General features: G+C 43.2%; 1 protein-coding gene across 7 annotated transcripts in view; it reads left to right on the top strand.

Moving 5' to 3' along the window:
• The window catches only part of ZBTB46 (zinc finger and BTB domain containing 46), a 319,443-nt gene extending 303,624 nt beyond the window's left edge, over positions 1-15,819 (top strand). For 5 of the 7 annotated variants that reach the window (XM_029614421.1, XM_029614417.1, XM_029614420.1 and 2 more), the window contains one exon: positions 7,415-7,819. In XM_029614421.1, coding sequence (XP_029470281.1) covers positions 7,415-7,819 — 405 coding nt within the window. Of the gene's footprint in view, positions 1-7,414 lie in introns of all 7 variants that reach the window. The other 2 variants (XM_029614419.1, XM_029614418.1) reach the window with 1 other exon arrangement.
• The last annotated feature ends 1,773 nt before the right edge of the window (positions 15,820-17,592 follow it).

The following is a 17,592-nucleotide window of genomic DNA, read 5'->3' as shown; positions in this document are numbered from 1 at the left end:
GCAGGTCTAGGATCTCCGACCAGAGGTACAGGAATGACTTGCCAACATACCATGTACTGGGAAGAATCTCTTTGGAGATAGGGTGAGGGACACAGTGGCCTAGCTCTGGGACCACCATGAAAATCCTCCAACAACTCTCCATCAGCACTCCAGATCCACCCTCCTCTTCTAGGAGGCTGGAGAGAACGGGACAGAGGAAGTCTTTTTCCAGAGGAAGTACTATCCTCTTCCCTCTGGCTCCTGTCAACACCATCAGGGCTCCCCTGGCCACCCCAGGCAGCAGAGAGCCCCCAAGCCCCCCAGCTGGCTCATCAGTGAACTTCAGGGATGGGGATTTGACTGGGTCATATGGAACGTAGACCAGTCACCCATACCCAGGACATTGGATCCTACAGTCGAGGGTAGACTTCTTTTCTTCAAACCTGTGGCCCAGTATAACCTCGAACCAATGGGTTCTTTCCATCATCCATCAAGGGTACTAATTGAATCTATTGGGTGTCCTGCCAAATTGCCCTAAGAGTCCTTTGTGGGGGCTGGTAGCACGTCAGGAGTTACTACTATCTTCTCATTTATATTTGTACTTTTATTATTTTATGCTTATTTTACACTTTATATTTATACGATTAATTTTATGATTCAACTATTTTAACTTTAAATTAGATTTTGACATTTCTGAATTTTTTACCTATTTTATTTTGTATTTTTTGAATGCTCATTTTAACATTTATTGTAAACCATTATGATTGAAAAATACAGAATGACTGTATATAAAAGTTTTAAAATAAACTGCTAGCGGAGCTCTCTTCCCTCTTAATGGCCAGAGCGGTCGAGCCTGTCCCACCAGGGCAAAGAGGGTGGGGATTCCACTCCTGGTAGTTCTGGTTCCAAAGAATAGGAGGATGACTCCATCCCATCCTAGACCCTAAGGGCCTTGAAAAAACTTTTAAAAAAGGAAAAGTTCAAGATGGTTTCCCTGGGCACTTTGATCCCCCTTATACAATGAGGGGACTGGCTATGCTTCCTCAATCTAAAGGACACATACTCACATTGAAATCTTCCCCAGTCACAGGAAGTATCTCCGATTTTGTGGTGGGGAAAACAGCACTTCCAGTACTGGGTGGTGTTCGGGCTAGTGTCAACTCCACACGTTTTCACAAAATGCCTGGCCGTGAGGGTGCATATTTTTCCCTATCTTGACAATCAAGAGCACATCTCAAGCAGGGGCCGTTAGGTCCATTTGCTTGACCATCCAGGTGTTCGCTAGAGTTCATCTTCAACTCATTGAAGTACCATCCTAGAAGCATAGTCCAGATGTATTCCACACGTTAAGAAAGGTGGAAGGAAGGCAAAACAATTATTGGCATGGTTAAAGGGGGAGGTGAAAGAAGCTATTTTAGCCAAAAGATCTTCTTTAAAAAATTGGAAGAAGGATCCATCTGAAGAAAATAGGATAAAGCATAAGCATTGGCAAGTTAAATGTAAGACAATAAGACAGGCTAAGAGAGAATTTGAAAAGACGTTGACCCTAGAGGCAAAAACTTTTTAAAATATGTCCAAAGCAGAAAGCCTGTGGTGGAGTCAGTTGGACCGTTAGATGATCGAGGGGTTAAAGGGACACTTAGAGAAGATAAGGCCATTGCAGAAAGATTAAACGATTTCTTTACTTTGGTGTTTACTGAAGAGGATGTTGGGGAGATACCCATACTGGAGAAGGTTTTCATGGGTAATGATTCAGATGGACTGAACCAAATCACAGTGAACCTGGAAGATGTGGTAGGCCTGATTGACAAACGAAGAGTAGTAAATCACCTGGACTGGATTGTATACACCTCAGGGTTCTGAAGGAACTCAAAAATGAAATTTCAGATCTATTAGTAAAAATTTGTAACATATCATTAAAATAATCCATTGTACCTGAAGACTGGAGGATGGCTAATATAACCCCAATATTTAAAAAGGGCTCCAGAGGCGATCCGGGAAACTACAGACCAGTTAGCCTGACTTCAGTGCCAGAACAAATAGTGGAAAGTATTCTAAAGATCAAAATCACAGAACATATAGAAAGACATGGTTTAATGGAACAGTGTCAGCATGGTTTTACCCAAGGCAAGTCTTGCCTTACAAATCTGCTTCACTTTTTTGAAGGGTTTAATAAACATGTGGATAAAAGGTGAACCGGTAGATGTAGTGTATTTGGATTTTCAGAAGGTATTTGACAAAGTTCCTCATGAGAGGCCTCTAGGAAAAGTAAAAAGTCATGGGATAGTAGTGATGTCCTTTCGTGGATTAAAAATTGGTTAAAGACAGGAAACAGTAGGATTAAATGGACAATTTTCTCAGTGGAGAGGGGGAGTGGGCAGTGGAGTGCCTCAGGGATCTATACTGGGACCCTTGCTTTTCAATATATTTATAAATGATTTGGAAAGGAATACAACAAGTGAGGTAATCAAATTTGCAGATGATACAAAATTATTCAGAGTAGTTAAACCACAATCTGATTGTGATAAATTGCAGGGAGACCTTGTGAGACTGGAAAATTGGGCATCCAAATGACAGATGAAATTTAATGTGGATAAGTGCAAGGTGATGCATATAGGGAAAAATAACCCATGCTATAGTTACACGATGTTAGGTTCCATATTAGGAGCTACCACTCAGGAAAGAGATCTAGGCGTCATAGTGGATAACACATTGAAATCGTCGGTTCAGTGTGCTGTGGCAGTCAAAAAAGCAAACAGAATGTTAGGAATTATTAGGAAGGGAATGGTGAATAAAACGGAAAATGTCATAATGCCTCTGTATCGCTCCATGGTGAGACCGCACCTTGAATACTGTGTACAATTCTGGTTGCAGTAACTCATAAAAGATATAATTGCAATGGAGAAGGTACAGAGAAGGGCTACCAAAATGATAAGGGGAATGGAATAGCTACCCTATGAGGAAAGACTAAAGAGGTTAGGACTTTTCAGCTTGGAGAAGAGACGGCTGAGGGGGGATATAATAGAGGTGTTTAAAATCATGAGAGGTCTAGAACTGGTAAATGTGAATCGGTTATTTACTCTTTCGGATAATAGAAGGACTAGGGGGCACTCCATGAAGTTAGCGTGGGGCACATTTAAGACTAATCAGAGAAAGCTCTTTTTCACTCAACGCACAAATAAACTCTGGAATTTGTTGCCAGAGGATGTGGTTAGTGCAGTTAGTATAGCTGTGCTTAAAAAAGGATTGGATAAGTTCTTGGAGGAGAAGTCCATTACCTGCTATTAATTAAGTTGACTTAGAAAATGTCCACTGCTATTACTAGCAACAGTAACATGGAATAGACTTAGTGTTTGGGTACTTGCCAGCTTCTTATGGCCTGGATTGGCCTCTGTTGGAAACAGGATGCTGGGCTTGATGGACCCTTGGTCTGACCCAGTATGGCTTGTTCTTATGAGGGACTGCATCTTGGGGGTCAGGTCAAGGCTCATTCTGTGAGAGCCATGGCTGCGTTGGTGGCCCACTTGCAAGCAGTTGCCATGGAGATCTGCAAGGCTGCGACGTGGAGTTCTCTTACTGTTGTCTGGATAGGAATGGACAACACGACAGTGAAGTTCATCCAGTCTGTCCTTTTGGAACCTCTTTTGAGGTGTAGAATCCAACTTTCCCTGCCTAGGGCCCATTTGGTTTCAGGCTGTCTTACCCCCCCCCCCCCCCCCCCTGTTACCAGCAGCACTGTTGTGCCCGTTGGCACCTGATTGGGCGTCTGTTGGTCCTCTTGTGTTGGGGAGCAGCCTATAGCTAGGAATTCACCCATATGTGAGGACTAACATCCTGATTGTCCTAGGAGAAAGCAGAATCGCTTACCTATAACAACTGTTCTCCTAGGATAGCAGGATGTTAGTCATCACGAAACCTGCCCACCACCCTGTGGAGTTGGGTATATATTTCTTGAACTTTGACTTGGGGGGGAAGTCAAAGTGGATGACAGACATATGTGGGTCAGTGTGCCAAGTCAAAGTTCTAGAAACTTTGACATAAGCTTTCTGTGTCAGGGCTCAATCTGTCGGCAACCATGTGTGAGGTCTAACATCCTGCTATCCTTGGAGAATACCTGTTACAGGTAAGGAACTCTGCTTTCTTCACTTCTGCCTGGAGCCAGTGTCTCTCTTCTCACTGGGGCATGAGGCAGTGGTGAGAGCATTTGGGGCAGCATGTCAGTCATCCACTTTCTTCCCTCTGTGGCCTTCCTCACCCTGCCTTGGTCTGGTCTTGCTAGTAGGAGGAAGAGCAGTACAGTGGTTAATGTGCTTAAGGTAGTAGTGCATGCAACACCAGGGGCCCAGCAGCAGGCGGACATGGTCTGAAGTACTGTACAGCTACTGTGCTTCTCCTCTGACAAACCAGAATTGAAGGGTGGCGAGAAGATGAAAACCAATGTGCTGCCCTAGATGCTACTGCTTATATGTCCCATGGTCTGCCGTAACTCCTTGGAGGGGCCCTTCATGGAATCTGAGAAGACTGGGGGGTCTGGTCTGAGTATTGGAATAGCAGGCATGAGGTGGATTGGCAGAGCTGTGTGAGGGTCTCATTACTAGAATAGCAGGAGGTGCTGCAGGGCAGAGCTGCATGTGAGGGTCTCAGTACTGGAATAGCAGGAGGTGCTGCAGGGCAGAGCTGTGTGTGAGGGTCTCAGTACTGGAATAGCAGGAGATGCTGCAGGGCAGAGCTGCATGTGAGGGTCTCAGAACTGGAATGGCAGGAGGTGCTGCAGGGGCAGAGCTGCGTGTGTGGGTCTCAGTACTGGAATAGCAGGAGGTGCTGCAGGGCAGAGCTGCGTGTGGGGGTCTCAGTACTGGAATAGCAGGAGGTGCTGCAGGGCAGAGCTGTGTGTGAGGGTCTCAGTACTGGAATAGCAGGGGGTGCTGCAGAGCAGAGCTGTGTGTGAGGGTCTCAGTACAGGAATAGCAGGAGGTGCTGCAGGGCAGAGCTGAGCGTGAGGGTCTCAGTGCTGGAATAGCAGGAGGTGCTGCAGGGCAGAGCTGTGCATGAGGGTCTCAGTACTGGAATAGCAGGAGGCGCTGCAGGGCAGAGCTGTGCATGAGGGTCTCAGTACAGGAATAGCAGGAGGCACTGCAGGGCAGAGCTATGTGCGAGGGTCTCAGTACTGGAATAGCAGGAGGTGCTGCAGGGCAGAGCTGTGTGTGAGGGTCTCAGTACTGGAATAGCAGGAGGTGCTGCAGGGCAGAGCTGTGTGTGAGGGTCTCAGTACTGGAATAGCAGGGGGTGCAGGGCAGAGCTGTGTGTGAGGGTCTCAGTACTGGAATAGCAGGAGGCGCTGCAGGGCAGAGCTATGTGCGAGGGTCTCAGTACTGGAATAGCAGGAGGTGCTGCAGGGCAGAGCTGTGTGTGAGGGTCTCAGTACTGGAATAGCAGGAGGTGCAGGGCAGAGCTGTGTGTGAGGGTCTCAGTACTGGAATAGCAGAGGTGCTGCAGGGCAGAGCTGTGTGTGAGGGTCTCAGTACTGGAATAGCAGGAGGCGCTGCAGGGCAGAGCTGTGTGTGAGGGTCTCAGTACTGGAATAGCAGGAGGCGCTGCAGGGCAGAGCTGTGTGTGAGGGTCTCAGTACTGGAATAGCAGGAGGTGCAGGGCAGAGCTGTGTATGAGGGTCTCAGTACTGGAATAGCAGAGGTGCTGCAGGGCAGAGCTGTGTGTGAGGGTCTCAGTACTGGAATAGCAGGAGGTGCTGCAGGGCAGAGCTGTGTGTGAGGGTCTCAGTACTGGAATAGCAGGAGGTGCTGCAGGGCAGAGCTGTGTGTGAGGGTCTCAGTACTGGAATAGCAGGAGGTGCAGGGCAGAGCTGCGTGTGAGGGTCTCAGTACTGGAATAGCAGAAGGTGCTGCAGGGCAGAGCTGTGTGTGAGGGTCTCAGTACTAGAATAGCAGGAGGTGCTGCAGGGCAGAGCTGTGTGTGAGGGTCTCAGTACTGGAATAGCAGGAGGTGCTGCAGGGCAGAGCTGGGTGTGAGGGTCTCAGTACTGGAATAGCAGGAGGTGCTGCAGGGCAGAGCTGTGTGTGAGGGTCTCAGTACTGGAATAGCAGGAGGTGCTGCAGGACAGAGCTGTGTGTGAGGGTCTCAGTACTGGAATAGCAGGAGGTGCTGCAGGGCAGAGCTGTGTGTGAGGGTCTCAGTACTGGAATAGCAGGAGGTGCTGCAGGGCAGAGCTGTGTGTGAGGGTCTCAGTACTGGAATAGCAGGAGGTGCTGCAGGACAGAGCTGTGTGTGAGGGTCTCAGTGCTGGAATAGCAGGAGGTGCAGGGCAGAGCTGTGTGTGAGGATCTCAGTACTGGAATAGCAGGAGGTGCAGGGCAGAGCTGTGTGTGAGGGTCTCAGTACTGGAATAGCAGGAGGTGCTGCAGGGCAGAGCTGTGTGTGAGGGTCTCAGTACTGGAATAGCAGGAGGTGCTGCAGGGCAGAGCTGTGTGTGAGGGTCTCAGTACTGGAATAGCAGGAGGTGCTGCAGGGCAGAGCTGTGCGTGAGGGTCTCAGTACTGGAATAGCAGGAGGTGCTGCAGGGCAGAGCTGTGTGTGAGGGTCTCAGTACTGGAATAGCAGGAGGTGGCTGCAGGGCAGAGCTATGTGTGAGGGTCTCAGTACTACAATACTAGAGGATGCTGCTGGTCAGAATTGCAATGACATAAGAAAATGCCATACTGGGTCAGACCAAGGGTCCATCAAGCCCAGCATCCTGTTACCAACAGAGGCCAATCCAGGCCATAAGAACCTGGCAAGTTCCCATGAGTTCTGGCATTAGCATGCCTTAGAATGGAGAGGCATCCTGCCCTGTCCTTTTATTTATTTATTTTGTTTTCCAGCATTAAAAAAAAAGCTAACGGAGATCCTTATCTGCACATGTGGTAGAGCTGTGAATATGTACAGCTTTTTTGGTCTCAAGTGATGGATGCTGTAATGGTAGTCTGTCTTTTGGGCTTATGGTCTTAACATATCCTGTATGCATGGCAGGCAGAAATTGTCTCTCAACTGCTACCTGCCTGACTATTGCACATATGTGAAAACACTCCATCAGTTTCTTGCTGGGAATGCTATTCTTGAGAGGCTGATTTATGCTCTTGAAGAGCAAATGGACTTGTATCATGATATTTTCTCCCCCTATTTGCACTGACAAGGAGAGGTGCAGCCAGCTTAGAATGAAGCTGCGATGCTACTGTTGTAGATATTTGATGGCCTTCTCTCTGTCCACTATTTTTATTTTCAGATGTTCATTGTTATGGGTGCTTGATTTTACAATGTTGTGTGCACAGATGTTATGACCTTATAATGCTGTATGATGCGTCTTATGAATAGTTTAAGAAATGAAACTGACATTGGATCTCATGTTTAACTAAGATGCATTTTGTATTTTTAAATTTCGTAGGTCCACAGCAAAGATAAAAAGTATGTGTGCAAAGTGTGCAACAGAGTGTTCATGTCTGCAGCCAGCGTGGGAATCAAGCACGGCTCCCGCCGGCACGGGGTGTGTGCCGACTGCTCTGGCGGAGGCATGCCTGGCCACATGGATCAGAATGGCGGAGAGGGCTCCCCGGACGAAATATATCCAGGAGAGGGCCATTACATGGAGGATCCAGACGACATGAAAGTGGACGGGGACGAGGATTTGGGGGAGGACGACGACGATGACATAAAGTGGAAGGATGATGTAGAAATCTGTCAAGATGATGTTATCTTAGAGGATGACAAGGAGGAAGAGGAAGACGACGATTCTCCACAGGAGCAAGAGAACTCTGGGGACAATGATAAGGATTTTACTTGGATTTCATAGGTACCTGGAGGGGCTGGAGAGAGTGGGAATGAAAAGCAACCAGAAACAAAGTAGCCTTGTTCATGTGCAAAACAGTAAAATAATTTGGGGGGGTTTTGAAGCAAATGTGAGGTGGTAGTGAGCAGAAAGTGCTCAGGAGTTTCCTGAATGGCTTTTCTCCCTCCTCTGCCGTCTCTGTTCTACCTTCCTGCGATGAGGAGAGACAGGATGTGTCACGTGCTGGTCTTTATTCTAGAATTGATTTCTGTGGCCAGAATTTCATACCAAGAGGGAGGTGGAATGGATTATTCCCGCCGATACTGGACTGCCATGCTGGCACTTTGTAATGTAACAAGCCTGGGGAGCTTGGTTTGGAAGCTTCCCCTGCAAATGACCATATTTTTTTTCCAAGAATGTACTTCTGTCTAGATAATGTTTTTAACCAGCCTATTTTTTGCGCTCACAGACAACCGGCAAAACCAAGCTACTGCTTGCTGTGCTCCTTTAAATTAAGTGATCCATCCTTGAATTTGAGGTTGGATGGTGAGATTCACAAAAGAACTTGGGGGCCAGTGTTGCCTTGTCAGTTTTTTAACCGGTTTTCATAGGTGCTGATTGTATGAAGCGAGTGGATGTACATGAGAGAGAATGGACCGGTAAGTCAGTGATGCACATATCTGAATAGTTGACTTTATGTGAGTGTTACTTTCATTTTTCCCCCTGCTTGCCATCTTGGTATACAGAAGGTCAGTTTAGCAAAAAGAAATATTAATAAGACATGAAGTTAGAGGAGGATCCCAGCCAGGTGTTTCCTGTAGGAATTAGAGCTCTGAAGTCTTTTTGGGTCATCTTGTGATGACGAGCAGCCCAGACTTGGTCAGTGAGTGTATATAGGAAGAGCTAGTTAAGAAATGTGTATTTCTAAAGATCTGGGTAGAAGTGAAAGAGCTATCGTAAACAAGCCACCCAAACGTATCTTCCTGGGCATTTCCCATTACATTGTTTGTGGGAAGGCTTTAATGAAGCAGTTCATAAGACCTGTCATAATGAGGTAGGAAAGGAATCTGACAAACAAAATTACTTTTTAATTTTTAACACAAAATCCTGTTCCATTAGAGGGAGGGTAGGAACACAGCTAATTACTTCTAGAACATTTGGAAGAATAGTGACGTAAATCTGACAGATTTCAACCCATCAAGGTGTTAGTGACCAGGTAACAGACTACTATGCAGAACTGTAGCTTTCGCTATCCCTTGCTCTGCTTTGCAAAAGGGTGATCGGTTAGAGAATAATGTCATGGGTTTACTGAATAGGCTTTATGGTTGACTCATATAATTCATTTTCCCAGGTATCTTTATACCTCGCTGCACATTCTCTTACAAGAAATGGTCTCTCACAATCTAATCTTGCAGGATTGATCTCAGTCACTAGGAGCCCTCAACTGGGGAATTATTTTGATCTTTAAAGATGGTAAAGATTTTCCAGATATTTAATGTTTCCTCATTGGCTTGCTGGCCAGATATATACAAATGTGAGACTGCCTGTACTGAATCCATAGTTTGCAGTAGAAGTTAATAGTGTGAGGGATTTGAAAAGATTGTTAGCAAGAGCTGCTTCCCGAGTATCTCCAGGATCTGCCAGATCATCCCCAAATCAGCCTGATCAGAAGTATAAACTGTTGCTGGGTTTCTCTTCATGCATTGACTTTTAAACATTGTAGATACTTTAAAATGTGGTTCATGATTCAGCCAACCAAAATGGGTAACCAAAATTTACAAAATTTATTTAAGACTTGCGCTAGAAAGGAACTTGTTATAATGAAACCTATTTAAAAAAAGTGTATTTTGGGGGGGTTTTGCATTTCAGGTTGTTATACCCTAATTACTGTATTTAAAGAATTTTCAGAATGAAATTTATACTTTTTATTAAGCGCAGAACACAATCGGTCATCGGTGCGTGCTGTGCATTGATTACAAACGAGGTGGCTGCATTTTCATAAACCTGGCTGCCTTTGTCCCTTCAGATGAGGGCATGCAGGATTTTCCCTGACATTTCACTTTGTAAATAGTAGAGTGGAGGATTTTTTTTCTCCCAGTAGCTCCAGCCATCACCTGTTGCTTGTAGACAAATACATACAGTGCTTTACAGACAACCCCGAGAGCTTGGCCTTCTATCTCTTTGAATGTAAAATCTTTTCAGTTTATAAAACATTCCATCCGGCCCTGTCCACAGGTGTGTGCTGAGCACAGCAGAGCCTAGCTGCTTTCAGTGGCTCACTCTTACCTTTCCCCTTTTGGATGAACTTGATTTTGTAATGCAGATTTTGGGGTGCTGGGCCTTATTGTTTATTTGAAAACATTTTATATGGCTTATTTCTTTTTATTTCTTTTTTGTGGACAATAAGCCACATGGCTTTTGTACAATCCTTTTTTAACAGTGCCACGTCTGTGCTAGTCTAAAAAAAATTAATTAAAGCTAACTTGTTATAATGTTAGTTATAATATAGCACATGCTTCTGTATTACTAATGTACACTAAATATATATACCAAATGAATCATTTTAATATGTGATGTATACTTTAAGTGCTTTGTTTATTTGAACAGAGGTGTGCAGAATTGGAATGAAAACCACATTGGGGGTCTGTCTGTTGCTTCTAAAGTTTGTTTCATGTGATAGATGTTAAAATGCTGCTGGTTTCTTTGGGCTGCTGCCTGTACAACTTTATAAGTTACTGCACATAGAGGAACCTGCACAGACTCTGTGCTTGCCTTTTGCCATGTTTAGTCATTATCTGCTGTAATAGAAATCTGTGTGTTAAGCAGGTGTGCACATTTCTCCAGGGTGCCATTCCTCACACAAGGGAAGCAAGTTTGAGGATTTTAAAGAATTTTCTTTTTTGAAATGGAGAATTTTATTAAATTTTAAAGACATAGGACATAAAGATCTATTGTCATCAGGTTTTCCCCCCAGACTGGCTATGGAGATCTGATTCTCCTTTGAAATCGAATGTCTTTTAAGTAATGGAAATGATTTTTCAACAAAATTTTGTCTGTTACTTTGATCCTCCTTAAAGAGCTAAACTGCCTTTTCAGTTTTTACATTTTAGTTCATGCCAGATATATATTTTATATATAAATGTGATGCACAGGTTCAATATGGCAATGGACTTAGATTCAAAAGGGTGGGAGTGGATAAGTTGTAATTTAATATTTTTAAAAATTTTATTTTTATAAAATAACAGGACAGTGATCATACTAAAACATCCCAGAGCGCAAAATAAAATCCATATATCAACAAAAACAAATAGAAATTAACACATTCTAAACACCTGTAGCTACACATGGGACACTTAGTGTACATTCAGTGTTTGTACACTATATCAGGCCTCAAATATGTCCCTATGTCATAGGCACCTTCATTTAGGCATCGTATTACCCAGATCTCTGCTCCATTTCTAGTTTCAGATTCTGAGTCTGAGCAGTCCTTTGGGTTTGCTCATAGATCTGGAGACTCTGTATCTGAAAAGTATTATTCTCCTGATCTATCAGAGTCCTGTTCTCCTTAGGCTGGAAGGGTTTCTCTCCCTGAAGATTCTCCTTTCCAGCTTTTGTGCAGAGAATGGCTCCAACTCTTACCTTTAATTCAGAGGTGGAGGATGAGCTAAGGGCATCCCTTATTTGGCTTCCTCAAGGCCTGGATTCCCCTTAGGAATAGGTGGCAGTGCCTCTCCAACTCCAGGATATACAATAATAAGTGTGGGAGACACTACACTCTCTATATTTCCTGTGAATAAGAAGGCAGATGTGAAGTATAGAGTCCAATCTAATCCTGGATCCTCTATGCCCCAGTTGTTACACCAATTGGTGGTAGTTGAATCTGCTATGGAAAACACTAAGGTCAAAAGCTCACTGTGGTACCACTGGGACATGACTCTCAGATCTTGGACTTTTTGTGGAAGAAGTTATTTCAGATTGTCTTGCTAAGGTCCTGCATAGTGTCCTATCGGATCTTCACGATTAAGTATATGTAGGGACCTTCGATTTCAGTTTTTCATTTTTTCCTTGGAATTTCAGTTATAATGAACAAAAACAAAAATCAGTGGAATAAAATGACTCTTTCCCACTGATGTTTTTCCTTATTCATTATATTAAACAAATTCCAGGGAAAATAAAAAAACTGAAAAGGAAGATACCCAAGTATATGCACTTGATTCTGGAAAGGCAAAGAAATTCTGTAAACATTGCCATCAAGAAAACCAAGAGTATGTTTTTGGTCTGTGAGGCAGTTCTCCCAGGACCCTGCGTAGCTGCAGAGTCTACGGTACTTTTACGTGTGGGCTTTGCTTCATTTTCAGAGGGAAAGCAAGAGCAATTCAGCATAGTTTCCCTTTGAAAATTGCCTAGGAAAAACATATCCGCAAATATTTGTGCCTGCTTTTCCCTTCATAAAAATGTATGCCTACCTGACCTAACCCTGGCTCTGAACCAATCTACTTTTTCTATAGATAAAAACATGCGTGTTGACCCTTTGTGCATATTCTTAACCTGCAGAAAGAGGGATGGGCTATTTTCAGACAAGCAATTTATTGCCCACCTGATGAACCCAAGAGATGAGAGGGGAGAGCATCTACAGAGCCTCTGCTTTGTTAGTAGGTGCCCTCAACGCATGGCTTCAAGCTTCTATCTTCAAAGTAAATGTGCAGGAAAGGCTCACAGATGTGCCTTGCAGTAGAGAATATCTCTTCAGAGAGAGTCAAAGTAGTAATGATCAATCAAAGGATATTGCTCTGCACATCTGCAATTAATTCATGCAGATTTCACAGTGCTTTCCTCCATCCACTCACCCCAGCATCAGCATATCGGATCTCATTCTTGTAGCAGCTCTAAGTCCCACAAAGCAATTTGATCAAACTCAAGAGTTGGGGTGTTGACTGGATCCAGAGCACATAGCATACCAGTCTACATTCCAGATTATCTACCTGTTATAGACAGGCTGAGGTTTTACTGCCTGGATATTGAGAAAGATGTAATTAATTCCTTCAGTCTCCCTGACAAGATGCATCGAATCCTGGCTTCCAGAGAGGAATCCAGCATACAGTCTTATTGGATTAAAGTGGAAGAGTGTTGCCATCTGATGAGGACAAGGCCTTAGATCCCTTTTTCTTGTCCCACACAATTGCCTGTGTACCTTCTACATCTGTAAGAGTCCAAATTCAAAACAAACTGTCAGTATACACCTTAGTGCAACTGCATTTTCCATCGCCATATAGTAAGGAAGCACAATCTCTGTGCAGCCCTTAGTTGAGAGGGTATATGAAAAGTGTGTTCCAGTTGAAACCTCCAGTCAAGCTGCTGCTGTGTTATGGGCCCTTGTTCTTACCCATAAGAATTTGCCATACTGGGTCAGACCGAGGGTCCATCAAACCCAGTATACTGTTTCCATCTGTGGCCAATCTAAGTCACAAATACCTGGCAAGATCCCAAACAGTCAATACATCCCATGCTACTGTCAACGAGTGATAAATAGTGGCTATTTCTTAGGTCTATTTGGTTAATAGTTTGACTTCTCCAGGAACTTTTCCAAACCTTTTTTTTTTTTTTAACTCAGCTTCGATAACTGCCTTAATCATATCCTCCGGCAATGAATTCCAGAGCTTAATTGTGCATCGAGTGCGAGAGAATTTCCTCCAATTTGTTTTGACTGTGCTACTTATTAACTTCATGGCGTATCCCCATGTCTTTGTATTTCATGAAAGTGTAAATAACCGATTTATATTTACGCATTCTATTCTAGTCATGATTTTGTAGATCTCTATCCTATCCTCTTCCTTATCCTATTCTCCAAGCTGAACGGCCCTAACTTCTTTAGCCTTTACTCAGTTGATGAAGTCTCCTTTTGAGCCTATGGCCTCTTGTAGGTAGGTGTACCTGATCTGGAAGATCATATTTTTGGTGACAGTCACTGTAGCACGTAGAGTTATAGTAACATAGTTAATGACAAAAGATAAATCTCAAAATGGTCCATCCAGTTTGCCCTGCAAGTTGCTTAGGGTAATAACGGCCACTTCATGCAGTTTAGCCCCCTTGCCTTCCGTTAAGGGTAGTAATCACTGCTCTGTGCAGGCATTCCCATGCAGAAATGTGTTAAGCTTAGGTGTAACAAAAGTTACCCCATTTCTTCATTTCCATTCTTTATCCACTAAGGATCCTCTTTGTGTCTTATGCCTTTTGAATTCCATTACTGTTCTTGTCTTCACCACCTCTTCTGGTAGGGCGTTCCATGCATCCACCACACTTTCCGTGAAGAATTATTTCCTGACGTTATTCCTGTGTCTCCCCCTTGGACTTTCATACCATGAGTCTAGTTTTACAACTTTCTTTCCATTGGGAAAGGTTTGATCTTTGTGTAGGTATTTTGAAGTCTATATTAAATCTCCTCTGTCTTGTCTTTCCTCTCCTCTCCTACAGGGTATACATATTTACTTCCTCCAGTCTCCTCCCTTCATAAGACTTTCCCTTGCAGACCCATTTGGTTGGCTTTCTCTTAACTGCTTCCATCCTTCCTTATCCTTTGTGGGATGTGGTTTCCAGAATTGAATACAATACTCCAGGTGAAGCCTCACCCAAGAGCTAAATGGGACATTATCACCTCCTTTTTCCTACTGTTCAGTGAGCTCCAGGCCTTTTAGACTTATCCAGCTTATTTTATCATAAAGTGATGCTATGCACTCATCCCACGTTCCTGCCTAAGATGGTGCCAGACTTCCACTTTGACCAGTTAATCATAGTGCCAGCACAATGGCAAGCAAACTCTGCACAGTCTAGATTGCAAGAGAGCAGATCAGACAGAACACCTGTTACAGGTAAGCAACTTGGCTTTCTCAGTCTCTAACTTTTTCAAAATGATATTTTTCAACAAAAATATAACTTTTATTCTTGCAATCATCTTGGCCATTTGCCCAAAACAGCAGGAAATGTCAATTTAAAAATGTGTAACCCACTGTTCTAGAATTCACAGCATAAGCATCCACAGCAACAGATTAAGCTTGTGATTAGTATATGGAGAGCTGCTAAAGTAAACAAGGCCCCTGCCTTCTGTGTGGAGATTCCCGTGGAAAGTTCTGCTGCTAGCCTGCTTCACTGAAACAGCTAAAGACAGTCTCCGCATCCAGCCTGAAAAAGAAGCGCTTAGCAATGAAGGAATTCCCTTACAATATCTGCATAAGAGCTTTTCTTTCAAGTAACACACTTTTAAAATTTGTTTTTAGTTTTGTTTGGTCTGAGCTGCTGGTACAGACAGTTGTAAATCGTGACCCATGGCCATATGTGATAGGATCCAGGTTTATCCCCTACCATCCCTCTTTCTGGAGACTTTATATGCAGCCTGCTGCTTCCTATTCTGCGCACCTTTGTTTTTAATAGAAAAAAATTACTGTTCATGAAAATGCAAAAACTGGAATTTTTTGCAATATTATGAAAGCTGTTGTTTTATTTCATTCTGTGATGTGCAAACCTTACAAAAGCCATACCTAATGGGGTTTTTCAGTTTTTGTTGTGTTTCCAACATTTGCCTTCTTTAGGGTTTGTTCTTATTAAAGAGTGCTGTGTGTATGCTTTCATATCTATATCTATATAAATATATATATTTATTTGTTTCAACACTTTTTCAGCCTGTCTACAAAAAAAATTGCAAAAGACAGCACTTGGAAATTGTTGACATTTTTCACTGGGAATATTCTATATTATACTGACTTTATATTATAAACCTGTGTTTGTACTGGAGATGTGTTTAATATTTGAGGGGAGAAAGAAGAAGATTTTAGTAATCACAAGTGAGTTGGAGAATATGACTGTTGTACTGATTCTCTGTAGATGTGATCAGGTAATGATTACCTTTTCTAGTGGAGCTCATGAGATCCCTTGTCTGCCCCGGGCCTGTCAATTCTATTTACTTTTTGTCACAGGATTAGCTTAGATTATATGCGCAATCAGTTTCAATAAATCAGGAAGTTGCTGCTCAATATTGTGGTGGTTTATTTTATGAATTGGGTGTGTGTTAACTGCGTATGGAACTGTTGTAAGACCCTGGTCCAGAAAACCTGTTGCAGTGACTTTCCTGCTGACACATTTGCCTTCACTAGATTGAAAAGTTAATGTGAAGTAACTTTTTTGAGGTAGCCAAGATTCACTGTAGAAGATAGTGCCACTTCAAAGAATCAGGATGAACAAAACCATATCAGCATATTTAATGGAGCCAAGTGAGAAGTAATGTATTAACTTTACAAGTAAAATTAACCCTTTGAAAATTAGAGACCTACTGTGTTGCATTAGTATTATCTGAAAACATGGTGACAGGAAAGGCAGGAGATTTGAGGCAACGAGGAAGAGAAAAAGGTTAGTAAACCATATCTATCATGGGACAGGAGGCAGTCTTCGATTGTGGATTAGTAATTGGTTTAAAAGTCTGGAAACAGGGTAGGATTAAAAATGTTTGAAACGGAGAAAAGATGGTTAGTGGAGTACCATAGGATTAGTACTAGGACCTATGTTGATTATATTCATAAATAATCTGGAAAAGGGAACAAGTGAGGTTATCAAATATGCAAACCACATAAAATTATTCAAATTTAATACATCTGATTGTGAGGACCTGCAGAAGGATCTTGTGACCAGGAGATTGGGCAACTGAATGGCAGATGAAATTTAATGTGGAAAAGAGTAAAGTGATGAAAATTGGGGAAAAGTAGACCCAACTACAGATACATGATGCTGGACAATACATTGAAATCCTCAGCTCAGTGCATGGTAGTGGGCAAAGAAAATATTAGGAATGGTCCAAAAAGGAATGAAGTATAAAATGGAAAATATCATATTGCTTCTGTATCAAGCCATGGTACGACCACACCTTGAATATCATATGCAATTCTGGTCACTACATGTCAAAAAAGCAGAACTAGAAAAGGTGCAGAGGAGAGCCACAAAAATGATAAAGGGGCTAGAACATATCTCCTATGATGAGAAGCTATGCAAGCCTAGGGTTCTTAAGCTTGGAAAAGAGATGACTAAGAAGGGGACATGAAAAGTTAATAAAATCATGAGTGGGATGGAAGGGCACTTGATGGTTATTTTCCCTTTCAAATACTAAAACAAGGGAATATTCCATGAGCCTAACAACCAACAGATTCAAAACTGTAGAAAGTACTTTTTCCCTCAGCACACTATTAAGCTGTGGAATCTGTTGCCTGAGGACATGATCAAAGCGAATAGTATAATGGGATTTAAGAGGTTTGGACAAGTTCCTGGAGGAAAAGTCACATTATTAGCCAGGTAGACTAAATAAAGCTATTAATATCCCTGGGAAGAGTAACCTCCGTTGCCTCAGGTACAAACTTACTGGGTCATTCATCAAGCCATGTTAGGGCCTTATAGCATGATAAAAGGGGTCTAACGCGCATTAAGATGCTTATGGGTAGATTTTTAAAACATTGCACGTGTGGCCGGGCCTTGCGCACATCTTCAAAGGGGCCTGGCCATGCATGTTACGTGCAGAAGTGTCAGGTCAAATGAAAGGGGTGGGGCTCCATGTGGCCGGTACAGCGGTTGAACAGGGGAAGACATTGCTGGCTTGTTTATGTTGCTAATGCTTCAAAGGAGCAGTAAGCAACAAAATAAAACAAAAAAAGGTAGGACAAAGGGTTTAGAGGGTGGGGAGGAGGGGAAGGGTAAGGGGGATTATTAGGTAGGGGCTTGAGAACTGAGAGGGACTGAGAAAAGGGACTATCACGTCACCGCGC

This window comes from Rhinatrema bivittatum, chromosome 8, assembly GCF_901001135.1.
Source record: "Rhinatrema bivittatum chromosome 8, aRhiBiv1.1, whole genome shotgun sequence".
Lineage (NCBI taxonomy): Eukaryota > Metazoa > Chordata > Amphibia > Gymnophiona > Rhinatrematidae > Rhinatrema > Rhinatrema bivittatum.
Note: the sequence above shows the minus strand (reverse complement) of the source record. Positions and strands in the feature narration are given on the sequence as shown.